General features: G+C 36.3%; 1 protein-coding gene across 13 annotated transcripts in view; it reads left to right on the top strand.

Moving 5' to 3' along the window:
* The first annotated feature begins 3,491 nt into the window (after positions 1–3,491).
* The window catches only part of slc4a7 (solute carrier family 4 member 7), a 53,449-nt gene continuing 30,767 nt past the window's right edge, over positions 3,492–26,173 (top strand). For 5 of the 13 annotated variants that reach the window (XM_067448092.1, XM_067448095.1, XM_067448103.1 and 2 more), the window contains exons 1-2: positions 14,442–14,859; positions 22,123–22,204. In XM_067448092.1, coding sequence (XP_067304193.1) covers positions 14,797–14,859; positions 22,123–22,204 — 145 coding nt within the window. In that variant the 5' untranslated portion in view covers positions 14,442–14,796. Of the gene's footprint in view, positions 3,578–14,440; positions 14,860–22,122; positions 22,205–26,173 lie in introns of those variants that run through there. The other 8 variants (XM_067448097.1, XM_067448096.1, XM_067448094.1 and 5 more) reach the window with 5 other exon arrangements.

Here is a 26,173-nt window from a genome sequence, read left to right on the forward strand (position 1 = left end):
AATAAACATAGCATACTGTTTCACCTCTTTGTAAACTTTGTTCAATGCATGCAAGTGCGGCTGTATGTTCGAATATGTCGTTTCCGCCATCATCACCCGGGTGTAGTGCCAGAATACGCAAATAAGAACTCGCATGTGCTGTGAGATGATCTGTCTCTGTGCACTCATCCTCTGATTGATAGATAAACTGCACGCTCTTATTTAGCTTATAAGTGTTGGTAATGTTGTAGTTACTTTAGCAGTTTGCTTCGTATATTTAGTTAAACGACATTAAGTTACATTTCATGTAGGCGTATTATTCATCAGAACTGGGCCGCGTATGGGTATGCATTTTAAACACTTACAAAAGTGTTTGCTCCGTCCATGCAATAAATGTGCATCCTTGAATAAGCGGGGTTGTATTTCAAATGCTCCGGTATGACCCATTACCCTAAAACTTCAGTATTTTATATAAATGAGCTACGGACGAGCGCAATTCAGTAAAGGCGGCAAAGAGCGCAAGCACGCTGTGAGGGCGCTATGACGCAGGTGTCACAACACAATGTCTCTATTAATTCAAGGTTGTAGTAGATATAATCAAATGTTTATTTTTAAGGACTGAATTGTTATTTAAATCGCGATTCATCCTTAGCATTTAAAATCGAGTATCGGCCAATCAAAATACATGTTGCAAGATCGATGCATCGAGAAAACAAGTGAATCGTTACAGCCCTGCATTAGGTCTTAAAGGGGCAGTAGCCTTTACTGCTCTGTTTAATGTCAAAAACAAGATAAGGACATCACTCACTGCTCTTGATTGAATAGCTTTTGTAAATTTAATAAGGATTCATCTTTAATTTAAACTGTTAAATATGCAGTTATTTTACATGCGATTATTTTATTCAATTGCATACCTCTGTACCTGTACATTATTATTTAATGAACACGAGTGTGGTCAAGTTAAACATTTTAGTTACAATTTAATTTTATACTGTGCAATGTTGCAATGTGCTAAATGAATATTTGCATAATTTGTAATTGATTTATTATTTGAAACTTTAATATTAATTTAAGCAATTGCAATGCCTTGATTTTTAGTAAAGTTACACAGCCATAGTGATAAATGCAATGGTACTAATAATGGGCATAATTTCTTTCGGTGTTTTGGTTTTCGGCCTTGGTGTCCTCTTTTTCAGGTTTCAGTTTTGGTCAAGAATTTTGATTTCGGTGATTCCCTACAATGTTCTGCTCGGTATGTTGTCAACACGCTTCAGAAGATGCCGAAACTAATAGTTTTATAGGTAAAGATTTGCGCACAGAGCACAGAACCCTACTCATTTAATGAAATGTATATCAGTTGATGGTTTGTGTGTGTATAAGAGAGAAAGAGAAAATGTCAGTATTTCATTGAGATTTGAGATTAAATGAGATTAAAAATTTTGAAATCATGGTGCCACAGTGGCCGGTGTACAAAAAAGACAATTTCCATCCCTCTGTCAGACTCTGATTATTAGTGTTGAGCATTCTGATCTCTGGATGGAGTCGTGGGTTTAAATCCCACTTCTGATACAAGCCTTTTGGAGAGGACACAACTCCGATGACAGAATGTAAATAAGAGGGTTTGTAAGATCAAGATGTGTAAGACCAATGCAATAACTGATCACTATGATAGTTTTTTTGTTTATTAAAATAAAATTCAGTACAGAAAACCTAATGTCTTTATTTGTATTATGTTAATCATATATTTAAATAGTTAAATGCTAAAATAGAAACACAAATAATGTTTAGAGTTTACTTTAGACCTCTGTAGCCCAGCTCAAAGGAGAATACATGCAGAGAAGTTATAAACCACAAGGGGGCATCCCTGCACAAGAGACATTTTAGAGCAAACTTTTTTAATTGTAATCTCAGTTTGGTACCAATTACCTGAAGCGGGCTAACTGATTAAAAAAAGCATAACCATAATTTAAATAAACAAACGAAATAAATAATCCAGCACATATTGGTCATAATATGAAGCAAACAAACATTTATACTATTATATATAAAATATAAAATGTTCACTGATGAAGGTACACAAATTAAGTATTTTTCGTCATCAGTGGTATTAGTATTCATACATAGTTGTTCATAGTTGATTTTTATATTTAAATAAAAGAGATCTGCACACTGTTATTCTCTCTATAATTTTTTTTTAAAAAGTGGCAATGTTTCAAAGACCTTCATCAAGCACGAATTCTGTCCTCATTTGCCACAACACAGCACAATAAAAAAAATACGATAAAAGCAAATCAGTTATGGTTGTGATGTGCAATATGATGGACCTCCATCAGGTGTTAAAATGTCTTCAGAGGAAAACTAAAGCAAAACTGAAGGATGAGAAAACACAAAAGTACTGTACAAAACTACAATATGATACATTTAGAGTCTGCAAACAGTTTGTGTAACAGATGGGTCCATTGATCAAAAACAGTTTGTGAAATCCTGAGTAAGAACCCCATAAATGTATTTAATTTACGCCTGTCAAATGATTAAGCACGATTAATCGCATTCAAAAAATAACAGTTTTTTTGTGCACATAATATAGATGTGTGTTCTGTGTATAATTATTATGTATAAACAGACTGCATGTATATATTTAAGTTTTTTTAAATATCTACACACACACACACACACACACACACACACACACACACCACACACACACACACACACACACACACACACACACACACACATATATATATATATATATATATATATATATATATATATATATATATATATATATATATATATATATATATATATACACATTTTTTTTAATATATAGCCTATGTGTATATATTATGTAAACACAAACTTTTATTTTGGAATTGCAATTATTCGCGATTAATCGTTTGACAGACCAAATTTAAAATGCAAATGAGTATTTTCATTACAATACATGTTATTTTTCATCCACTCTGTTGTTGTAAAACAACCCTGTCAAGCACGAGGACAACTACTAATGTTAAAACAGTTATTTTGACTAGCATTATGCAATTATGTTTTCTTAATGAAAATTATTATAACTCACTATAGTGATTCTTTGAGTTGGTTGGTGCTGTACAACCAGCCCTTACTTTTAGGCTGTTAGAGGTTGGATTTTTTTACCTTGACATCCCTTTTTGTTTAGATCTCTCATTGTATAACACATTAGGCCTAATACCATAATACTTCTTTCAAATCATCATGCTCATCCTCACCGCGAGTTCTTTCTCTTACCTAAAGGCCACCCATATCCAATTAAGTCCCTCCTCTTATTATTAATATTCAGATTCTAGCGTCGTTCCGATGATGTTATTGGCTAGGGAAAAAGCCGGTCGCCTGAGAGGAACGGATGAGATCACCTGTCAATCTCAAAAGGGGCGGGATTTGCCAAGCCCCGATATATGTAAAACTACCATTTCACACGCTCTCAGTGGCTGTGACACGAGAGAAGGGGCATTTCGACATATCATATTCAAATCAGTCTCCGGCGAGGGACGGAAGAAGTGCCCAGTTTGAACAAATGGAGGAAGATAGCAATGAACAGATGAAACCCCTTTTAACCACAGTAAGCATAAAGTTATTTGTTGTCTTCTCTTCAGAGTTGAGAGTTTCGAAACCTAGAGCGTTTCTGCGCGCGGTATTCAAAGAAAGAAAAGAGTCGGGGGGATGAGGGAAATGGATGGTGGGACTGATTTAAAGCATCACTTTCTCTGAGTTGTTTAACGACCCATGGTATCCACATTATCTTAGTGGACTTGAAAGGTGTTTGTTTTGAGATTGTATTGCTGTGGAAATGTACTTCCATTGTTTTGGGGTGATCACGCTTCTGCCAGGAAGTGTCGTTCAGATCATTGCGTCACAATAACGGTGAAAAAGACGAGCGCAGACTGTATGAATCTATCTCTCTCTCTCTCTCTCTCTCTCTCTCTCTCTCTCTCTCTCTCTCTCTCTCTCTCTCTCTCTCTCTCTCTCTCTCTCTCTCGATAAAAAGGATGTGGAGTATTTATAAACATATTTAAACACACGTTATAGCTTTAGTTATATTTTATTTTCTTTCCTCAAAATAATGTCCTCGTCTTTTTTGTGCCACATTTTAAATTTATAGGAACATACAAGCAATAATGAGTCTTTAAAGCTATATAGCTGACATGATCTGCTGTTTAACAAAAAACAGGTTGTATGTTACTGTCACATTTCCCTTATATAGTTATGTAATAATCCAGAAAGTAAAAAACAAAACAAAAAAAAACAAAAAAAACCTAATCGCCAAAGAAATAATCACACCATGCTTTCAGAATAGGAACCAAAAATCACTAGACCAATGTTATTTTGTTGACTTGTGTACTTGCATTATCCCAAATGTTTCCAGGAATGTTTAAATCCAGAGAAATATGCTAGTGTCCGTACATAGCCTATTAATTACATCATAGCTTACATGCGTCAAGTTTCAAGTTTTACCTTTGTTCAATTTTGTAGAAACCATGAAAACACTAAAGATGCTTTAAAGGGGTAATGAATTGAGAAATCAACTTTCCTTTGAGCCTTCGATATATAAAAAGTAATGATAATATTAGAATATCTTGTAAGTTTCAGAGCTTAAATCTTTTTCTTGTCAGTAAAAGAAAAGCTTTTATAGCCACCAGACCCAGAAAACGAGCCTCTCAAATGAATGACATATTAGAAGGGGGAAACGCCGTACACTGCTTCTGTAGCCCCACCCACCGACTCGTGGACGTAAACTGATCGCATTATCGAGCAATAAACACGGTGAAGATATCAAGATAATTGTTTGTAAACAAGACACAGGTCAACATTGGATTTGCTGACATATTGAGATTAAAACACAATGCTGTGCCTTCTATATTGGACATGACAAATGGTGCAGCACACTATGTAAGTATAACATGTTTTTATATGCGATAGTATTGCATTGTTACAGATTGTATTGATTATGTGTGACCTGTCTAACAGAGCATATCTTAGCATGCTAGCCTGGAAAAACCCAGACAACATCCGGCAAATTTAGATTCGCTCTGCAAGTAGTCTGGCAAAGAGCTCACTCAAACCCATTTCTAATCCGTCGAAATCGCAGCACCATTTACCATTTACCACGTAACTACGCTTAAGTCTAAAATTTTTAGACTTAAAAAGTCTCTCATTAGCTCTCCAGCGGCCTCATTCCGCTCCAACAGCTTTCAGCCCCACCCTGCTTCATACTACGGTAATGTTTAGAAGAACATTACCCAAATTCAGTGGTGGAATGTAACGAAGTACAAATACTTCGTTACTTTACTTAAGTACATTTTTTACGTATCTGTACTTTACTTAAGTAGAATAAATAGTGCATACTTTTTACTTTTACTTCGTTACATTTTGCAGCAAATATTTTACTTTCTACTCCACTACATTTCTACAACGTTTCGTTACATTTTCGTTACATTTTCTGATCAGTTTCAGGGCTCGAGATTAAGGCTTGCCCGGATAATAATATATAATGTACGTTATAGGCTAATGAATTGACGGTTGCGCTGTTGACGCTCGCGCAGCCTCTTGAGGAGAAATGGAAACAAATCAGCCCCGCTCACACAAAGAAACTCAGTAACATACTGCATTAAAAATTCAAAATGTTTAGTTTTTATATTTTATAACAGTTAAAAAAAATATCACATGACACAACCAACGAGTCTAGTTTTCCTGAATACCATCACGACAGAAAATGTGACACTGATTTCTTTTGACAGTTCCATAAACCATTATTTAACATCAAGTCACTTACATTTTACTGATTGCTTTATTGCGTTTGTTCTATTTCAGCAGGGAAATATTTCCAAGATCAGATTTCCACATCCGAACCATAACGTATTGCACAGCAACAGTGCGTTACTGAATCAAAGATTCAATGCCCTATTCATAAACGACTGCCTCATTTATGAACGAATCAGCCGTTTGAACGAATCAGCCGTTTGAACGAATCGACTCAATGACTCTCTCATAAGGATTCACCTGCCGCCATCTACTGGTGGTTTAGTTAAATTTTTTTTAGTTAAAACAATCTCATTGCATTATTTAGTGCAGTTGTAATTTTTCAGTGTTAATTATTTAACAACCCTATTGTATCTTATTCTAATTTAATTTATTAATCAAATTTAAGAATATAAAGGGAAAGCTGAAGCAAAGCCTATATTAGGGGAAAATGATTAGGGGATTAGGGGAAAATGTCCTTTATAAAAGGTATAAATATCATAAATATGAAGATTTAAATACATCAAAGCTGATGAGAATGTTGCTTCAGAAAAATGACATTTAACTTCGCAGATAACCAGAATTGTAAGTCAGAATGTAAACTAGGCAACAGATGGTAAGTACAATTACATTAACCCAAAATTAAAAATTAAAATGCCACCGCTCATACTATTTTCTTCTTTTTAATTATTAGAATTAGACATTAAGAGAATACATTTTTATGCAAGTACTTTTACTTTTAATACTTAAAGTACATTTAAAAACAGGTACTTTTTACTTAAGTAGGGTTGTCGTTGTAGTACTTTTACTTTTACTAAAGTAAATATATTTCTGGTTACTTCAGTACTTCCTCCACCACTGCCCAAATTACATTACAGTAACAGTACACAAATATGCTAATTGTGAATCATCTTTCACTATAATGGTCCTGACAGAAATGTGCTTTATTTGCATGAATATTGCCACATTGTATTGCCTATATATAAACATATTTTTAAAAAAAGTAAATAGAACAACCAACATTTTAGAATTCTTTGAACAGTTATAGTTCACTAGAAGTGTGATTTCTCTCTCTCTCTCTCTCTCTCTCTCTCTCTCTCTCTCTCTCTCTCTCTCTCTCTCTCTCTCTCTCTCTCTCTCTCTCTCTCTCTCTCTCTCATTCGAATTCCTCAAAAGCTTATTTCCCATGTAGTCATAACGACTTCAGCTTTTATTTCCATTCCGTCACAAAATAATTGTCATCAATAGATACTTAGATCCTTGATGCACTTTTAATTCATGTGTATGTTTAAATAGGGATAGTACTACGTCACTTACTCAAAAAGTAAGATCTATTAAGTAAAGATACACTCACCTAAAGGATTATTAGAACACCTGTTCAGATGCAATTATCTAATCAACCAAACACATGACAGTTGCTTCAAAGCATTTGCGGTCCTGGTCAAGACAATCTCCTGATCTCCAAACTGAATGTCAGAATGGGAAAGAAAGGTGATTTAAGCAATTTTGAGCGTGGCATGGTTGTTGGTGCCAGACGGGCCGGTCTGAGTATTTTACAATCTGCTCAGTTACTGGGATTTTCATGCACATCCATTTCTAGGGTTTAGAAAGAATGGTGTGAAAAGGTAAAAACATCCAGTATGCGGCAGTCCAATGGGCGAAAATGCCTTGGTGATATTTTATCTAAATATCAGCGCCTAAAATATTTTTTAGCAGTAATAATAATCATAATAATTATTATTAGTCATATTAATATATAAAAACAAAATGTTATATACACACACTTTTCATTTGTAAAAAATTTAAATAATCGCATTTTAAATCGTAATCGCAATTTTAACCAGAATAATTGCAATTATATATTTTCCCCATCGTGCAGCTGCAGCACTTGTATAAGCTCATACAAGTAATTACACACAATACTCATAAATTCAATTGAAACATCTTAAGTGGAACACTAAGTAACTTGCAGTAAGCAGTGGCTAAAAGTTTATTTATCTTTGATTTTTTTTTTTTATGTAAATTGGCAGTGTGAATATTGTTACTTTTTGTTTATCTTTTCAAAGTGTGTAAAGCAGAACATAAGGGTTTATGTTTTCATATAAACAGTAACCAGTAGGCCCTCTCTACACTGATTTGTTTTTTTCTATTGACAGTGTTACACTTTTAAAATCTTGGTAATACTCAAAGATAACAATCTTTGACTTGCTGCCATCACTCTCTTGTGTTTTCCCCACAATTTTCCTTCTTACCGGTATTTTAGTGCAGGTATGTTGTCAGTATTATGTAATGCTGATTAAGGTTTAAATGGCAAATCTGAGTTGGACTGGAATCCAGACAAGGAAATGATTGTAAGGTATTAAGTATGTATTGTTTAGATGTCACTAAACAAACTTAACATCATATTTGTCGGAAAATGTTGCAATGGGTAGTTTCTGTTGTGTAAAAAAGAGCCTTGTTTTAATTTCCTCCTGTTGCTCAGTTCGCTGTTACTCATCGCTCAGGTGTCTCCAGGACAATGATGCTCCTCCTCTGTTCTCTGCTCATCAGGATATTGTGTGAGGAGGGAATATTTCATGGTTCGTTGATTGTGCGGTAATGTTACAGCATTGGTTCAGAATGGAAGATTAGACAGGAAGTTTGTCATTGTTCTCTGGCTGGAGGATCAGCAGCTCTCGGGGGTGCTGGGACCCAGCAGACAATGCTGTTGATAAAGCCACTGAGGGCACAGCCGTAAGCTCAGCAGCTTTAGAGTAGTTGGGGACAGTAGTATGAGACTCTGTGACCTGTCAGTGTGCAGCAGTCAACACAGTTGCTCTGTTATAGCTAATTCACAACGAGTATTTCCAGTCTCACATGTTTACATTATATGTTGAGAGTGATGCCACAATGCCATATATGTGTGTTACCTACACTTAGAGGGACTCTGGAAACATTTTATTTTATGAGAGTCTGCGGAATGGATCTAAATGCAGCTGCAAATACTGTAGTTTTAGTTTGGATCACAAATATTTATTAAATGAATACAGAAGTGGTGGGACTTTTTTATATAGATTATTTTAAATGACACAATCCCTAATCCCATGTAAAAAATAGTCAAAGCATTTCTTCAGAATGAGGTTTTGTTGTTTCACATTTTTGACATGAAAGATTTTGTTAATCTTAGCAGAGGGTTTAAGACTGTTCAGCAGTGCAAAGTCTGTTTGCCAATGCCTAGTATTAGTTAAATCTGTTTTATGTTTTTAAAAGTGTATCTGAGAGAAGTATGGCACTTTACAATAAGGTTCAATTTGTTAAAGGGGGGTGGGGTGAAATGCGGTTTCATGCATACTAAGCTTTTTTCACTGTTAAAGACTTGGATTCCCATCCTAAACATAGACAAAGTTTCAAAAACTAATGTTGGATGTTTGATGGAGTATTTCTGTGTCAAAAATACTCCTTCCGGTTTCTCACAAGTTTCTGAGAGTTTTTTTCGAGTATGGCTCGGGTTGACGTTAGTAAGAGCGGAAGGTCCTTGTATGGGCCGTACGGGCTCTTCTCCCGGTAGGGTGCGCGCGTGACTAGAGCGAGAGAGGAAATGCACGCCCGTAAACACTCGCTCAGCTGCAGATCCAGTCATCCGTGAACACTTCTGACGCCGCGCTCCGCTTTATTCCTTTGAGTGACGTTGAGCAACTTTAAGGCTTCAGCACAGCATTCCGGGAAGGCAGCGCTGCATTTGAACCGATTTGAACACAGAAATGACTTCACAACGTCGCGTCTAAAAGTGGATCTCCACCGTTCACTGCTGTCAGGACTTTACCAAATCATACCAAAGAAGTGTGTTTTTGACGGAGCGGTCCCAGCGATAAAGGTTCGGTCCTGCTTTGGAAGCAGCCGGTGAGTAAAACTGCTTCAAATGTCTCTGCTCTTGGCTATCGCCACGTGAGTAAACATCAGTAAACGACACGATCACGTGCTTCGTCATTCAAATGCGCTAATGGACTCCATTGTTGTTCTCTGTATAACGTTACACTAGTCTGACGTGCAAAACCTTAGCAGTAGCAAGCAAAACGGTTTAGTCGCATACAATAGTCCATAAACCGAATCATGTCCTCATAAACTGCGAGTAAAGACACACAAATGTTGACAGGCCACTAAATACAGTACATACCACAGAGACGGACGTCCTGCTGTTGCTGTTTCCCCTGTTCAATTTATTTCAGCCTCCGAATTTGATTCTGGATCATATATCTATTAGCTGAGATCGATAGCGATGGGGTCCTCCACGCTTGAGGACGTCACCGCTTTGCGCATTCGTCATTCTTTAGCTCCGCCCACACGATACGCCTCCAGGCACTCGTTTTTTTCCGGAAAGACTCGGTACAGCCTATATTTCTTTTATAAATATAATAAAACTAAAGACTTTTTGGAGATATGAAGGATGCAATACTTCTTTATAGGTACTTCAAGATTGACGTGAGATTGACTGGGTGTTTCACCCTCCCTTTAACATTAGTTAGCTATATTAGTTAACATGAACATGAACAATGAAAAGTACTAGAGATGCACTGATTGCAATTTTCTTGGCCAATACTGAACTTTTTTTTACTGATTTTTTATTTTTTTTCACTCGTTCAGTCATATGCTTGTTTACATCTGAGCACGTGTCTCTTTGACGCAGCAGTGTAGAGCATTTTATACGATTGATGGGCAAAGTATTCTTAAATGCATTATAACATTTTTTTTTTTGTTTGTTTTTTTGGTGCATTTTGACATAAAATTGTATTGTGTATTTGACTGTTCCAGTGCCATTAAACACTCATTTTGGTACTTGGTACTCACATGCTGTTTGAGAATTTAGGGCCCTCCATAATATGTTTTACCAAACTTTTTTCCTTTTTTTTCTTTTTAACATTTTTCTGAATAAAATTGTAATGATTTAATCAAAAACATGTTTCAATTTAATTCAATTCAATTCCGTTGCATCAATTCACAGAAATTCAATTTAGCCAACTGAAAAATTTAGATGTGATCAGAATTTTAAATTGGAGACATTAATACATTTTATTTTACAGTGAAGTGCTGCACAACAGAGATAAACAGATAAATGTAACAACTTTATTGTTATTTTACATGTGATTACTTTAATTTCTGTAAGTATTTCTTACCCGAATACTACTATTTATTTGTGCAATAATTTACCTTTTTAATTTGTTCTTATTTTATTACTGACTGTTTAACACACTATACTTCCTGTCCATAAAGTAACTTTACAAAATTTTGGATCTAGTCTGTCTGCAGATCAGATTGTGCAAACCCATAATACAATTAAACAAGCACAGATAAGAAGTGTAAATTTCCCAAATATATTGTCTTTAAACTCATAGATCTTCATTTTCATTAAAATCTTTCTCATTATCATTCATTTTCCTCTTTTCATATTGGGTTTCATCAAATTGCATGTAAACTACATTTGTTTCACACATTAATATTTTCAGCCATATCAGTCAGCTTTAACAAAAAAGGTGCTTGCAGGGTAGCAGTATTTTAGTCTTATCTAAGTTGGAGTGAGCTTTACAAAGTCAGGGGCTTTCTAAGTGTGATTGACATCAAGTGTCTGTGATGCTTTGACATGATTGATTCTTCTTAGTCAACTTAAATTGACTCTGGGTACTTGTTCATGATTGTTAACCCTTTTTTTGTGGCACAAAACCACTTATCCACACGAATATCTTAAAATTAAAATGTGGAAATGTAAATGAATCACTTTTGCAAATACTCAGCACTTCAAAATAAATTTTTTGCTAATTAATCCGTGAATTGTTAAAGCATGCATTTATATTTGTTTCCAAGATTTTCCTTTCAGACAAACCATATAACAGTGGTTCCTCCTAGATTAGAATGGCGTGTTTTTATTTTATTCTTCTTCGATTAAGCCCCCATCATTCATACAGACTGGCTTTAATACAGGCATTAACAGCTTCACTGGCTGAATGGCACGACTTCCTACAACGGTTACTCTGTTGTTAGGGGCAACAGGTATGCATTTCTCTTCACAAATATTGTATCAGGCCTTGGCCACACTAATACGTTTTTGTTTTAAAATTCATATTTTTCTCTGCGTTTTGGCCTTCCATCAAAACTAAGATGGCATTTTTATAAAACAAAAACAAAGCCTTTTGAAAACGCTCTCCAAAGTGGTTACATTTTAAAATGCATTGTAGTGTGGATTGTGAAAACATGTATTTGAAAATGATGGCGCATGTTTAGTTGACATTGTACCGATTCATGTTTATACCTGTTATCTGCTATTTGCTTTCACACAGTTGGTAAATATGTTACTTTGCTCACTCTTCATATAACAGTACTGCAAAGATGAGAGAAAATTTACTTTAATTTGCTGTCCTGGGACAAAACACGAAGCAGTTGCATTTTAGAGATATGAGGACGATTGAGTGTGACGTGGATGCATCAGTGAATGGGGAGATATTTTGCTTAATAAAATGATCTTGCCAGAATAATTGCGTGATAACTTTACATTATGTCTTTAACATTTATGATGATCATGTTATTTTGCATATGCATCTGCTTGCATATAATCGCTTGTTTTACTTCATCTTTCTCATTCTGTACTTATTCAGAAGGTCCGTAATAGCGCCCCCTAGCATCTAACATTTAAAATATGGAAACCTGGCAAATTCAGTATTGTATCCTTCATACGTCAGAAGAGTCTTTAGTCAAACAAACATACTTGGACAACTCCATTGCTGCCCTGGAAAACTGCTTCCATTGTTTCCGTTGTTGACACTGTAGTTCTGGTTGATTTGTGTGTACGCGTGTATCTGGTAGAAGTGCACATATGAGGAATTCTGCCCTTTATGACGTCATACAGGGCCATACTTGAAAAAAACTTCCCAAAACTTGTTTGAATCCTGAAGGAATGTATTTGGCACTGAAATACTCTGTCATACGTCCGTCCAACAATTTTTTTGAAATGTTGGCTGTTTGGCATGATAATCCAACTCTTTAACAGTGTAAATAAATTGGAACGCATGAAATAGTATTAGTCCCCTCTTTTAATTAAAAATAAAATCATAAATTCAATACCTCTGTTACTGTGGAGAAGAGATGAGTATCCCTAAAGAGGCCCTATTATGGATTTTTGAAAATGACCTTTCATGTAGTGTGTAACATGGTTCTAAGTGAATGAAAACATCCTGCAAAGTTTTAAATCTGAAAGTGCAGCGTAAATTAAGTTTTTGTCTCTCAAAAGTAAGAATCAACTTAGTAAACTGAACGGATCGTTTTTCAAACGAATAGCAAGCTGTTTGGTTGTGACGCCATAAGATGAAACTTTATGAAATTGCCCGTCCACTCATTGCATGTGCACGCTACGCAGAGACCAGGGAAACCTTGTACACTTCAACTGATACTGGATAGAGTGCTACAATCTGTCTGGCTAACCGGCTAACTCACTTTATAACTCACTAACTCACTTTCTTCTTGCTGAAATAATACTGTAAATCAGCTGTGGGCTGCAGTATTACCTAAAACGGTGTCTATTAATGCAGGGTTTCTGTGATTCTTACTACTTTGAGTAAAGATAAAGTATGGAGCAATATTTGTTTTGCAAACGTTACATCAGCTGGGCTAATGTTATTACAGTTCCCACATGTGCACCCCAATACATTACACCACACACACACACACACACACACACACACACACACACACACACACACACACACACACACACACACACACACACACACACACACACACACACACACAACCTGTTGTTGGAGACCAAAACAAAAATAGGAAACTTTAAAATAGCATAATGGGGGCACTTTAACTGAACAGAGCTGCTCACACACTTACATATTTTGTTACACTAAAGAGAGAAAAATAAATGATTCGTAGAAAAGCATTTTTTATTTTTTTAAAGTTAAAATGTATAGACAAAAAAAATCTTTTTTTAAAATCACAGGACCTTGTGTTGACAGTTGAGCTCAAGAAAATCAGTAATGAGGTGGCTGTGACAGTTACAGATTTGAAAAATAAAAAGGTGGGAATAAAGCGCCCTAAACTCTAACAAAGAACCATTTCAGCATATAAAGGGCTCTTCAAGACGATACGGTTCTAAATAGAACTGTTACTGTGTGTAAATAACTTTTAAAGAACCATTTTTTGTATGTGTGTGGACAGTGTAGATAAGAGGATAATTGTGTTATACACAGATTTGTTGATTATATTATGATTGTATACACTGTTAAAAAAAAAGAACAAAAAAAAGTCTCCAATTGAAATTTTTCTAGTGACTAATCACATCCAAAATTTTCAGTTGGCCGAATTGAAATTCTGAGAACTGATGCATTTTTCATTCACAGAAATTCAATTCGGCCAACTGAATAGGTACTGTATACTGAACTTAAATGTAGATGCGATCAGTCACTTTTCATTTTAATTGGAGACCTGAATTTTTTTTACAGTGTAGTAGCCAATATTGCTTCATGCCCTTAAACACCTTAGGGCAATGGCATGCTGTCCTGGCTTCCCAATGCTCAGGCCATGTATAGCACCAGTGCTCGTGGAAAAACACATGCACGCTCACAACAACACCCCCTCACACACTGAAACAGCTCTCGGTTATAAATATCGCCTCTTGTTTAGGTCTTTGCAACCAGGAGTGAGACCCATCCGACGTCAGCATAAGAACTGTGCCCTGGCACAGTCGTGCAGAATCTCTCTCACTTCTGCTTCCTAGTTAAAAGTGACAGATCATGGTAGAAGCAGACTGACATTTTTTAGGAAGTGTGTGGATACTTCCTCTTTCACTGATCCTGATTGTAGCTTGTGATTCCTTTTTGCTTTTAACTAAACATTTAATGCTTTGATCTTTGGTTTTAAGATCTTTATCTAGCGGACCATATTTATGAACTAGCTGAATGATCAGTATCTCTGGACCTGAGCCATCATTGAAGCTTTTGTGGTCTTAAGTGCAGTTTGATTTTCTCCAAGTGACGAAGTTATAAAGTTCCTCCCCAGGGTCTGTGAAAAATGCAGGACTTCTGGGGAGATGTTGTGAATTTGAGGACCACCAGAGGAGCTACAAAATACTCGGTATGTTTTTTTGTGTATCTGACCTAATACAGTTTTTTTTGTGTGTGTGTGTGTGTGTGTGTGTGTGTTTTTTTTTTAGCTTGTCTCATGATTCAGATTCTGTGTAGCTCATCAGATATGCTTTGGCTTGGTGTTAGTGTTTGCTCTGCGGGTTCTGTTTCAAAATATTGCCTTAAGATCGCAGTATAATGTAAGGTAGTCTTTTTGACCACACATTATCATTAATTCTGTGTTACAAAGAAAGCGTCACACAACGGTGGTAAGTTTATACTTTTAATAAACACTTATGTCTATGAAAGTATAGCAAATCACCATATCATCTTAATTAAGGTTAACCTATCATGGTGCTTCAAATAACAGTTACATTGTTGCGGCATCAGATGGAGGACAAGTGAATGTTAAAACATATTTGTTATTGAATTATTTATTCCAGAGTATTGAAATCCATCCAGTAATAAAACAAGTGAAGTGTTTATGGCTATATTCACACTGTCAGTCCAAATCTGATTATTTGTGTATCTGATTAAAATATAGATCCGATTTGTTTCCAGAATATCTGCATTGTTTCTATGGCAATATTGCTCTCCTCTTGTCCAGTCAGGATTCGGTATTCTAATTCCCCTTGAATCAGACAAAAAATCCTGAATTATTTTGTACATTTAATACGAACATTAATGATATCTGCAATGCATTCTGCTGGTTCTGTACTGTTTACCCTAATGGGGGGTTATTGCTGCTCTTCCTGCTCTTATCCATGTGTGACGGATGTTAATATTCACTATGAAAATAATGTCGATTTTTGTTGAATGAGTGCATTCATTCAATTATATGTTGCACCACAATAACGAGTGTACAGCCGATGTACACACAACGGCTGTCTGACTTCACACACTCGTTTTAATTCACTTCTTCAAGTGAACTGTAATAGTGGACTAACGTAGGGAATAGTGAATGAGGATTAAGGAGGTGATTTCGGATTCAGCCTGTTTTCGCTTTCTGCTCTGTCTCTTCACTGCAAATGTGACTGGGCGTCTGAACGTAGCTAGCAACAGTGAGCATAGTAACTTAACGTAACTGTCATCGCAACCGTGGCAACATAGGAAAAAAACGGTCTACTGAGCTGCCTGATATAAATGTGACTATTTATTTATTTATTTTTTAAACCGTATTTGGCATTTATTTCAATACGTCAAAAGTCTTCGCGGCCTGGATGGATGCAGTTTGCGGCCCGGATTCGGACCGGAGTCCACCAGTTGGCGACCCCTGCTACAGAATGACGCTGACTGATGAATATCTGACCACAAAGGCTGAATGTTTTCTCTGAAGGTGCTCTCGTGGTCGGGATGCAAAGAACACATATTACCAGGCCCAGTGTAGGGAACTGGGAACTGTGTAATTGCCACCACTGCAGAAAGTTTTCTTTACTTCAAGCTCAAGCGCAGACATGCTGTTGTCAAAGGATGTCCGGAGCTGCCTGGCTATTGTCAGATCAACCGCTCTCGTCCAAAGTACACCAGTTACCGACCACTACCGTCTTTGATTTGGAAATGTACTCCCGCACCGCAAGAAAACTGACCGGGGCCCGCGGGAATGCAGACCTCTGTTGTGCATCTGTAGTGTTTAGTGTGACACTTCATTTACATGAGATTGAAATTTGGTGGCATTCCGGTGTAAAAGTAAAAAGCGTGTCAGTGGTCTCAAGACACCTTGCCTGTGTCACGTGTCGTTATGGTATTCAACTCTAAGTCCACATTTTACCCTTTGCAGCATTTGGCCCTTTGGGGTGATATCTGATGCCCCGGGCACTCATGCTTGGACAGTGGCCCGTGGTGGGACTGAGCCACCTTGGGTTTTTTAATACACGGGACTGTACTGGAATGTGCTGGAAGAGAACATGCTTATCTCACATCTCACTGCATAATATAGTCTAGCTAAACCTTGATGCACCTTGTTTCCAGTAGTATCTACATGGATGTGTATCCATTAATGTGACAGAAATATGTGTGCTGATTTTGTGTGTGCATAAACCACTTTAGACTAAAGGCTAAAGTCTATGAATAGTGAATACTGTGCATTTGTACCAATCTGCTTGTTAAGTCTGATGTCACGTTGCAGTTTTGGGGTCTAAATGCTCTCCCTTGGTTTTACAGACAAAGCTTAAGCCTTGTCCCAGACTAAAATTAGCTGTTTTAACTGAAAGCAACTTGCACTGACACATCTTAAGGGGTCATGAATTGAGAAATAAACTTCCCCTTGAGCTTTTGATATATAAACGGTCATGGTAATCTAAGAATATGCAAATCATATCCAATCCTAGCCGTGGGCGTTAACCTCCAAGTCTCAGTGTAGCACACCAATAAAAACCGAGTGTTGCAGGAGAGTGCCTCAAAACCAGGGTAGAAAATAGCCTATTACTTATTTATTATGATGTTTTTGAATGTAAAAAACACACAAACGTCCTTAGTTTTTTTTTTTTTACATTCCTGACAATCTTGTCTCTGTTTTATGTTTTCTGAGAACTGTTCTGCTTACAGGTATTTTAACCCCAATGATGATTCAGGTCGTGGCAGCCCTGGCACTATTGTATCACACTATTGGCTTTCTCAAATTGTGATGGCCAGCGTATTATGCAATTGTCGGTTAGTTATGGTAGATTTTATTTTTACACTGTGCTCTTTTGAATGAGCTCAGAAAAATGTGCCCTGAAATAGTTTCGGGGTAAGAATAGCTGTGACTGTGATCTGACCGTGGTTACATCATCCTTGTCATGCAGCTGCCCAGAGGACGTAGTTGCGTCTTTGATATTGCATCTTTAATATGCAATGATTATCAACTAGTTGTCCAACAATCAACTAGTTGATTAGTAAGTTTGATTCATTTATTCTTAGATTTTTTGTTTAGATATTTTTATCGGTCATGCTTTATTATAACGCTAATAATTAATTATTTAGTCTTAAAGTTTTCTTTCTTGCAAAAGTAATATAATGAAAGCATCAGCACTACTATAACATATCTTTGGCTGATGCATTGCATAATCATGCCTAAAACAGCACATCACACCTTGAAAGTAAAGATTCCTATTACAAGTTCAAATAATCTAACATTTTTAAATGCAACAGCTTTTTCTTTTTGTTGCTCTATAGTTGTTTTGGATTACAAGAATGCAGACATCTTTAACACTCCTTAAAGTCACCCAATCTTAAGTTTTATTAAGTAATGTTATTCATATTGGGATGCTTTTTTAATTTTGTAATTTATCAAAATGTCATAATTTGTACATATTAACATGGGGTGTGCAATTATATATCATCTGACTCTGCGATAATATCATAATTGTTGCACCATACTCTTATTAACAGTGACTCGCTGCCACTTACTGTCAGTTTTAATTTCACATTTAAAGTATTTTCATATTTAAATAATTTCAAATGTCAGTGTTCAACATTTTATGCTTTAAACATCAAAACATTATTTATGCATTTGTAACTGCAGGTTATTACTTTAGCCCCGTTTCCACCACAGGAACTTTACCTAGGAACTAGGAACTTTGGGTGGTACTCGGTGTGTTTAGACCGCAGGAACCAGGGTCTAAATGAAGTTCCGGGTAAATATTTCCCCCTCCAAACGGCCCTGCTCGCGAGGTAGTACTTCTTCAAAGTTCAGGAACTTTCGAGGGCGGGACTTGGGCGCTGAACATGCTGATTGGTTGAGCTCACGCAGCATTTTAGTTCAACCGGCATTTTTAAAAGTCTTTTGCGAGGTTCGTTCTGCGTTCAGTAAATATCAGTCTTGCTCTCTGTCTGGTGGCGCTCGGTCGTCTCAGCCATCTCACGTTCAATGTCCGTAATAGCTGATAATAATATACGTTGTCATTTTAAATCTAGCTTTACAAGCTTTCTGAATATGCTGCTGAATCTGCATATTAGTGCTCTTTTCTGTCGTTGTTAATTACCTCGTAAACCTATACATAACCAGCAAAAGCAGCACAGCTTGAATCTCTTCCATACTCGTTATTAATTTTTTTTCACCATGTAAACGACCTGACCGATTACTTTTAAGTGTGTCCTTACATGACGTGACGGCGCGCGCCGCGCTCATGTTGACAAGAGAGGAAAGTAAATTTTTCTGAGGGGTAAACTTTTTATTTCGTAAGTTATGAAGATAATGTTGGAGTAATGACACAGCGTATATTGCCCCGGGCAGTTTTTACTTTAACTGCGCCTGACAGAAGATTTTTTTTTCTGAGATGATTATTACACTTTACAACAAATAGCTATAAATAATACTGTATTAGTCCTGGTGGCCGTTAAGAGTTGCTATGGCTAGAGTTAACACATTCAGCTGCAGGAGAAAACAGCGGCGACATATTTGATGCGGCAGACAAACTGCATGTGACAAAATGATTGCGATTGAAAGTCATCACATGTAAACACCAGATCGGTTTAGATAACGTCTCATGTAAACAGTCCACTAAATCTTTCAATCGGTACACTTAAAAATGATTACTGTCCTTCACTGATTTGGAGGAGCAGTCGCGCGCAGTCCTGCATCACCAGACTAATTTGCCTAATCTTCTCTGAACTTTATCGCGGTCGAAACGCAGACAGCTGCAGGTCTGGGGGGGGAGAAAAGTTCCTGTAAAAAAGTTCCTGGTACAAATTGTTCCGGGTAATTTTGGTGGAAACGGGGCTTTTGTCACCTCTGAGCTGCATTAAACATGCATGTAATGTATCTAAATACCACTTCAGAACTGACCACCACACAGAATATGAATATAGCAGCAAATAAGTCAGCTGTCCACGGCAGTCCTAAACCTGCCAAGGTGGAGCACAATAAGACATTCAAAATATAGTCTACCGTAATTATCATTAGAATATCCTAGAAAATATAGAGCTCCTGTTTTTGGTCAATATCGCACATCCCTAATATTAACTTTACCCCCTCCCCCCATAATTCGTTTCACTCAGATGTAAGTAACAATACAGAATAAAATATTTTTCACTTCTTCCATTACATTCCAACATTAACTGTTAGCAGTTGGTTTCAGGTGAACACGTACCAATCTATTTCACTTGGTGTCCTTATAATAGATTAACTAGTTGTTTATTTGTGAAACTTTTTTTTGTTAATGTGTGCAAGTGTTTATCAATATATTATTATTATCATTATTATTATTATAAGTGGTCTCACCGGAAAGAAAGAGGTTACTTTGTTTTCTCACAGACCTATGCAAGGTTCTGTCTGGAGACTTGGCCTGTGCAGCAGCAATCATTGTGAATTGTGGGAATTGGGGTATTGTCTGGGGAATTTAAACAAATATGCAGTAGAAGGACTCAAGCATAGTCCTGAGAATACCCTGGGACGCATCTGGAAAAATGTCACATAATCACCATCTCCACCACACACCAGCTCCTTCTTTAGTGACCACCAAAATGTTCTCACAGACATGCGGGGATCTCTTGGGATAATTCGGGATAATGTCGATGTAGTGCATTCTCTTGAGTCCAAAGCATACTTTAGGATCCCTTCTAGGCTAAAAGTGGAATATTTTTCTCATTTCATGATAATCATTCTGTCTGTAAATTGTAGTTTTGTCCTGATAAAATGGAGTTAACGTGGTTTGGGTCTAATTCAAGCTCTTTTTCTTTGTATAAAAGTGAGTGGGCAGCATGTAACAAGTATAATCACTCGTTTACATGGTCACCAAATGTGACTCAACCTATTAAACAGATGTGGTCGGAAAATATCCTGCAGTAGTCGTATTATAGACTGGAAGTGGACATCTGAAGCATGCATTTTAAGAAGTTTAGTCTAAGCCCCGACTTAGACAAAATTATACTTTATTGAAGTGTCCTGTGTCCTAGTCCCTCATGACGGAGCATCGATAAGCAAGGGTGGAGAAACCATTATCATTTGTGGGGGACATATCCCCCTCACTTTTTACAAGATAGTCATTATTTTTCAAAGACTAATGCCTTAATGTGTCCCCACCACTTTTCAGATCTTTCCTACTCCCCTGCACAAAAGACAGGTGCCAACTGACAGCAGCTGTTAGTTGATAATATGGTCTTTAAAGCACGTCCTATTTTAGAGACGTGTTATTATGGCAACGGGTTATTGTAAGTACTGTAAGTATTTGAAGTGGTGATTGATGCCAATACATACATTTTTATATTTAAGTATTCAATAATTGATGAGCAGAACCATTTTTGATGTAAAAAAGTACATGACCATTAGACTACAGACATAAAATAAATCAAATGCATTAAAAATAATTTAAAAAACGTTTTTATTATTATTATTATTATTATTATTATTATTACTTCTACTACTACTAATACTACTACCACTACTACTACTACTACTACTACTACTACTAATAAAACATTTTAATAAAAATGTTTTTTTTAATTATTATTATTATTAGTAGTAGTAGTAGTAGTAGTAGTATACAATCAAACCAAAATTTATTCAGAGAGACACCTTCAACATTTTCTTACATTATCACAGTTTATTCGCTATAGTTTTGAAAATGTCTGAATAATTTTGATCCCAAATCTTTATCAATTTTACTGGTAGTCCACTGTCACAGTTTACTTTTTGTTATCCTCACTTACGCAAATTAACTATAGTGTCCACTTGTAAAAAATATATCTGATGTTTGAATATTTTTTGGTTTGAATGTATATATGATGGCATAATCATAATAATAATAGTAATACTAAAAATAAAGTATTCTTCATTATTGTAATAGGCTATCTAATAATCAAGCTACACATTTAAAAAGAAAATAGAAAAGTGTTTGGCTACAATTTATGTCGTAAGCTAAATAATATGGGATGAGTTACAGTATATGCCAAAGTTTAATATTTTAGGTTAGGAGTTTTTCAGATCCCAAAATCTTAGTATGAGCAATAGTAATAGTGATAGTTGCCTTAGTCACTAATTAGCTTAATTTATGTGGGCACATCATATGCATTTCATTTTTTTAATTATTTTTCTTCTTGACTGAGGTACTGCTGTCCATGTGTTCATTTAATGCAAAATTAACTCGTTTGTTTTATAATTTCCTTCAGTTTTGGGCCAAGGAGTGTACTGTCAAAAACAATAGTCTAAAGCCCAATTATGTTATTAACTCTAAAAGCTATTGCACAATTCTCAGTTAGCAATGAAAGCAGCAATGGCAGCTGCTCATGTTACCATGGATTGTTTGTTTACTCTGTTGTGACACAAATTAATCCGTCTTTATCTCTCTCCATTCAGGGCAATGATGAGGAAGCTGTTGTTGATCAGGGGAAAACCAGCTCTACCATCCACACTAACTTTGAAAAAGAGGAGCTTGAAAGTAAGTCACTCCCTCCTTTCACATAACCCCTCCTTTATTTACCCCACAAAATCATATGCTTTGTTTTTTGTTATTTTTTTGCACACCATCTTATCCTTAAGCACACCATCTGGTCTTTTGGCACATGGACATCTAAAGTGAATATCTGAGGTTCTTTCACTCGTTACTTTTGGGAGTGTTTTAAAGCACAATGATTAAAACCATCCACCCCCCTCCGCTACATTTCACTCTTTGGCTGAGTTCAATGAGGTTTTTGATCTTAAACGTGTCATAAACCACCCCCTTCCCCTTCTGAGGGCTTTCCCATGGGCCGACGGCATGTTTCCAGGTGAACTGATCCTGCATTCAGCCTTCTGCATGTGTTCTGGAAGCTTGTGCGTGTTGGAAAGGAGGGACTGAGTGTTTGGTGCTTTGCCAGATGAGTAAGGCGAGGAATGTCTAGATCTCTCTGGAACTCAGTCTTAAAGTGACTCGTGCATAGTGTAAGGGGACATATGACCTACATCTGGCTCTTACAATTATGGCATTCATAATCTGGGAATTGATTCCCTTACTATGGTGTGGAAACAAAGATGTGAGTAGTGGTAGGCCGATATGTACTGATTTATACATAAACAATCCAATTCAAAATTGAAATATGCAATTTAATCTTGGCAATTTTTAGGGGCCAAGTACCAAAGGTGCTTAGTCACCTATTGTATCCGTTCCCGTTCTTTACTATTATTATTATTATTCTTCCTTCTTCCGCTCTTGAGTCTATGGCAGCCCATAGAACCGTATGGAAAAAGTTGTGAAATTTGGCACACAGATAGAGGATAGTCCCAACTGTCGCTATAGCATATTTTGAGTCTCTAACTCAATCCCTCTAGCGCCACCACGTGTCCAAAGTTGCACTCATGTTTATGCTAATAACTTTTGAACCAAAAGGGCTAGAAACAAAATAATTATTCCCGCCATTTAGAATTTTCCAAAAAAACTTTGACGAACTCCTCCTAGGCCGTTGCTCTGATTTTCACGAAAATGTAACCAGATCATCTTCAGACTATGCCGGCAAAAGGTTATTGAATTCAAGTTGATCTTTTTTGATAGAAAACACGTGAACAGATTTTACGTATCGGTTGCAAAAATATACTTAAGGCTGTATCTCTGCAATGCTTTATCGTATTCAAACCTAACTTGGTACACGTCACCACAAGCATGACCTGAAGTGACCTGCAGCGTTTCGGCACAGTTCCACCTGTTGGTCCGGAGATACAAAAAATGGCTATTTTGGCTTATAACTTCTGATGGGTTTGTCCAAAAATCATAAAAGCAGTCTTGTTAGATTTGGGACGTCATGCCGAGTCGACAGATATCTAATTATACTGTATCATTCATTTTGGTCTAAAAATGCTGTATTTTACGAATACATTAACATATCGTTATGAAACTTGTTTTGCATCTTCTGCACCATGCCCTAAAGGTACTCAAAAAGTTTTGGGGCAGCGCCACCTTGTGGTCAAAATGTATAACACAATTTACAAAAAGCCTAATAACTTTTGAATAAATTAGCCTATTATAATGAAACTGGTCATAACACATTCCTTGGCTACAGTTAAGAACATAAATCAATTTGGCCATATTTGTTAAAACTTCCTCTCCTCCATCATGTTATAAGTTAAAAACCTACTTTTTCAAACTCCTCCTAGGCCGTTTGTCCGATTTTCACAAAAATGCAATCGTATCATCTTCAGACCATTCCGACAAAAAGTTATCGATTTTACATCAATAGATGAAATATTTTTTGTTTACCACAGCGACGAAGCTGAGGCATGATGCCAAAATGACTTAAGTTTGTATCTCTGCAATGTTTTGACATTTTGACACCAAACTGCGCATGTATCATTGTCGCCTCGCTCTGACCACACTAGATTCATTATGTCACAGCGCCACCTATTGGTCAAAAGTGAAACATTATTAAATCTTTTTTTTTAACTTTATGTATAAGTGTATGTATATCTATTTTGTCTAAGCTTATCTTAATACGTCTTTAATGGTTCATTGTTGCAGCTGGTCACTACCAGCCATGTTGGCATGTCTTATTTTCTTCTTTGCGCTTGGTCCCGGAATTGCTGCTTGCAACTATATTTTCTTTGTTATAATTAAATTGTATTATATAAGTATTCATTTTTATTTATATGTTTTGGTATTAAAATTAAATGTAAGGTTTAATATATGTATTTCTATATATGGGGTGTGCGATATCACAATTTTAGATTGTGAACAATTGAAATGACTCCACGATATGCTTTCAAAGAAATATCAAGTTACAGTGCACGTCAGTTGCAGTTCTGGAATGATGACCACGTTCCAACACATTGTACACAGCGACATGCATTAGCAACACAGTGGCAGGGTTACGCTCACGTGACATTGCAGTTCTTCGCAATGACAAAAGTTTATTATTTGCATGCCTTTTAAAGCCTTGCCAGTTCAAAAAAAATGTGCACGCTATTCTGACATACACTTTTCTGCTTCACTTACATTACAGTTCAAAAGCTTGGGTTCATAAAAGTTTTTCATGTTTTTGATAGAAGTCTCTTAACCCAAAATTATTTATTTGATTCAAAATACAGTCAAAAAAATATATAGTTTGAAATATTAATTTTAAATAAATTGTTTCTACTTGAATATATTTTCAAATGTAATTTATTCCTGTTATGGTAAAATTGAATTTTCAGCATCATTACTCAAGTCTTGTGTCACATGATCCTTCAGAAATTATTCTAATAAGCTGATTTAGTGATGAAAAAATATTTCTTATAACCTCAGTTAAAAGCAGTTTTCTGCTATAATATTTTTATGGAAATTTTTTTTTTTTTTTTTTTGAATAAATGCTGTTCTTTTGAAATAAATAAATAAATTGACATTATTTGTCTTTCAGAAAAAATGGTATCTTCTCTGACTAAGGTCCATTTTTAAAACAATTTTCAGGACAGGTTTAAGTTTCAGGCACTGCCATAGAGGTTTAATGTAATTCTGATATGATTGCAATGAGTTAAAGGGGGAACCTGTAAAAAGTAGCATGCACAGGCTCTGCTGGCCTACCGCTCACTTTAATAGCATTATGATGGATTAGACAACAGCTCAAGTTCTAATTAATTCAACTGGGCCTGCTCGGGTCATGCATTAACTGCACTCTCTATTCCTCATGTAAAACACCATTCCGCACTATACATTCTTGTTTGTTCTCTTTCATTTTGTTTTCGACAGCCAATGTAGTTTTAAGGGAAGTAACAGGAAACCCTTTGCATATTATACAGTGTAATGATTATAAAAGCATAATCCTTGCATTTCTAATGTAGCCGATTTAAGTTCTTTAGCACAATGTTTAATCTGCTCTTTTCCATACAACGAAAGTAAATGGTGTCCACAGCTGTTAGAAAGATTTCAATGTTTTTTCAATATTTCTGCTAAATGATTTAAACTTCAGTCTGCTCTCCACACACAAGCACACCTGAACCAGCTCATCAAGGGGTGCGTTTACGCACACGTTCTTAAGCCAATTATGCCTAAAAAAGCCAACAATTAACATGGTCATGTAAACGCGGTAACCCGTTTTCTTTTATCAGAGTAAGTTCGTAAATGGTGTAACCATAAACCGGTCGGGACAGGTAGTTTTTTGCCCATTACCTCGATTTCGCGCCCCATGTAAACGCATTAACCTGCTTTCTGTCGTCTTATTGAAGTGCGCATGCGTGATAGGTGAAAAAAAAACGCAAACTTAGAGCAGATTTAAAGGCATCCAGACAAAGCGAGCTAGCGTTTTGCATGAAATAAGGACATGTATCACAAACGCAGACTCTTTTAAGACCCAGAAAATTGTGCAGATGTGTTCTCTTCTCATGCAGCAGAAGTAGAAGAGGTTCAGTCAAAACGCTGCATCTGTAACCGCATGAGGGATAATGAGCCGTAAATCTCCCGCTGACA

Source organism: Pseudorasbora parva, chromosome 7 (assembly GCF_024679245.1).
Source record: "Pseudorasbora parva isolate DD20220531a chromosome 7, ASM2467924v1, whole genome shotgun sequence".
In the NCBI taxonomy this organism is placed as follows: Eukaryota; Metazoa; Chordata; class Actinopteri; order Cypriniformes; family Gobionidae; genus Pseudorasbora; species Pseudorasbora parva.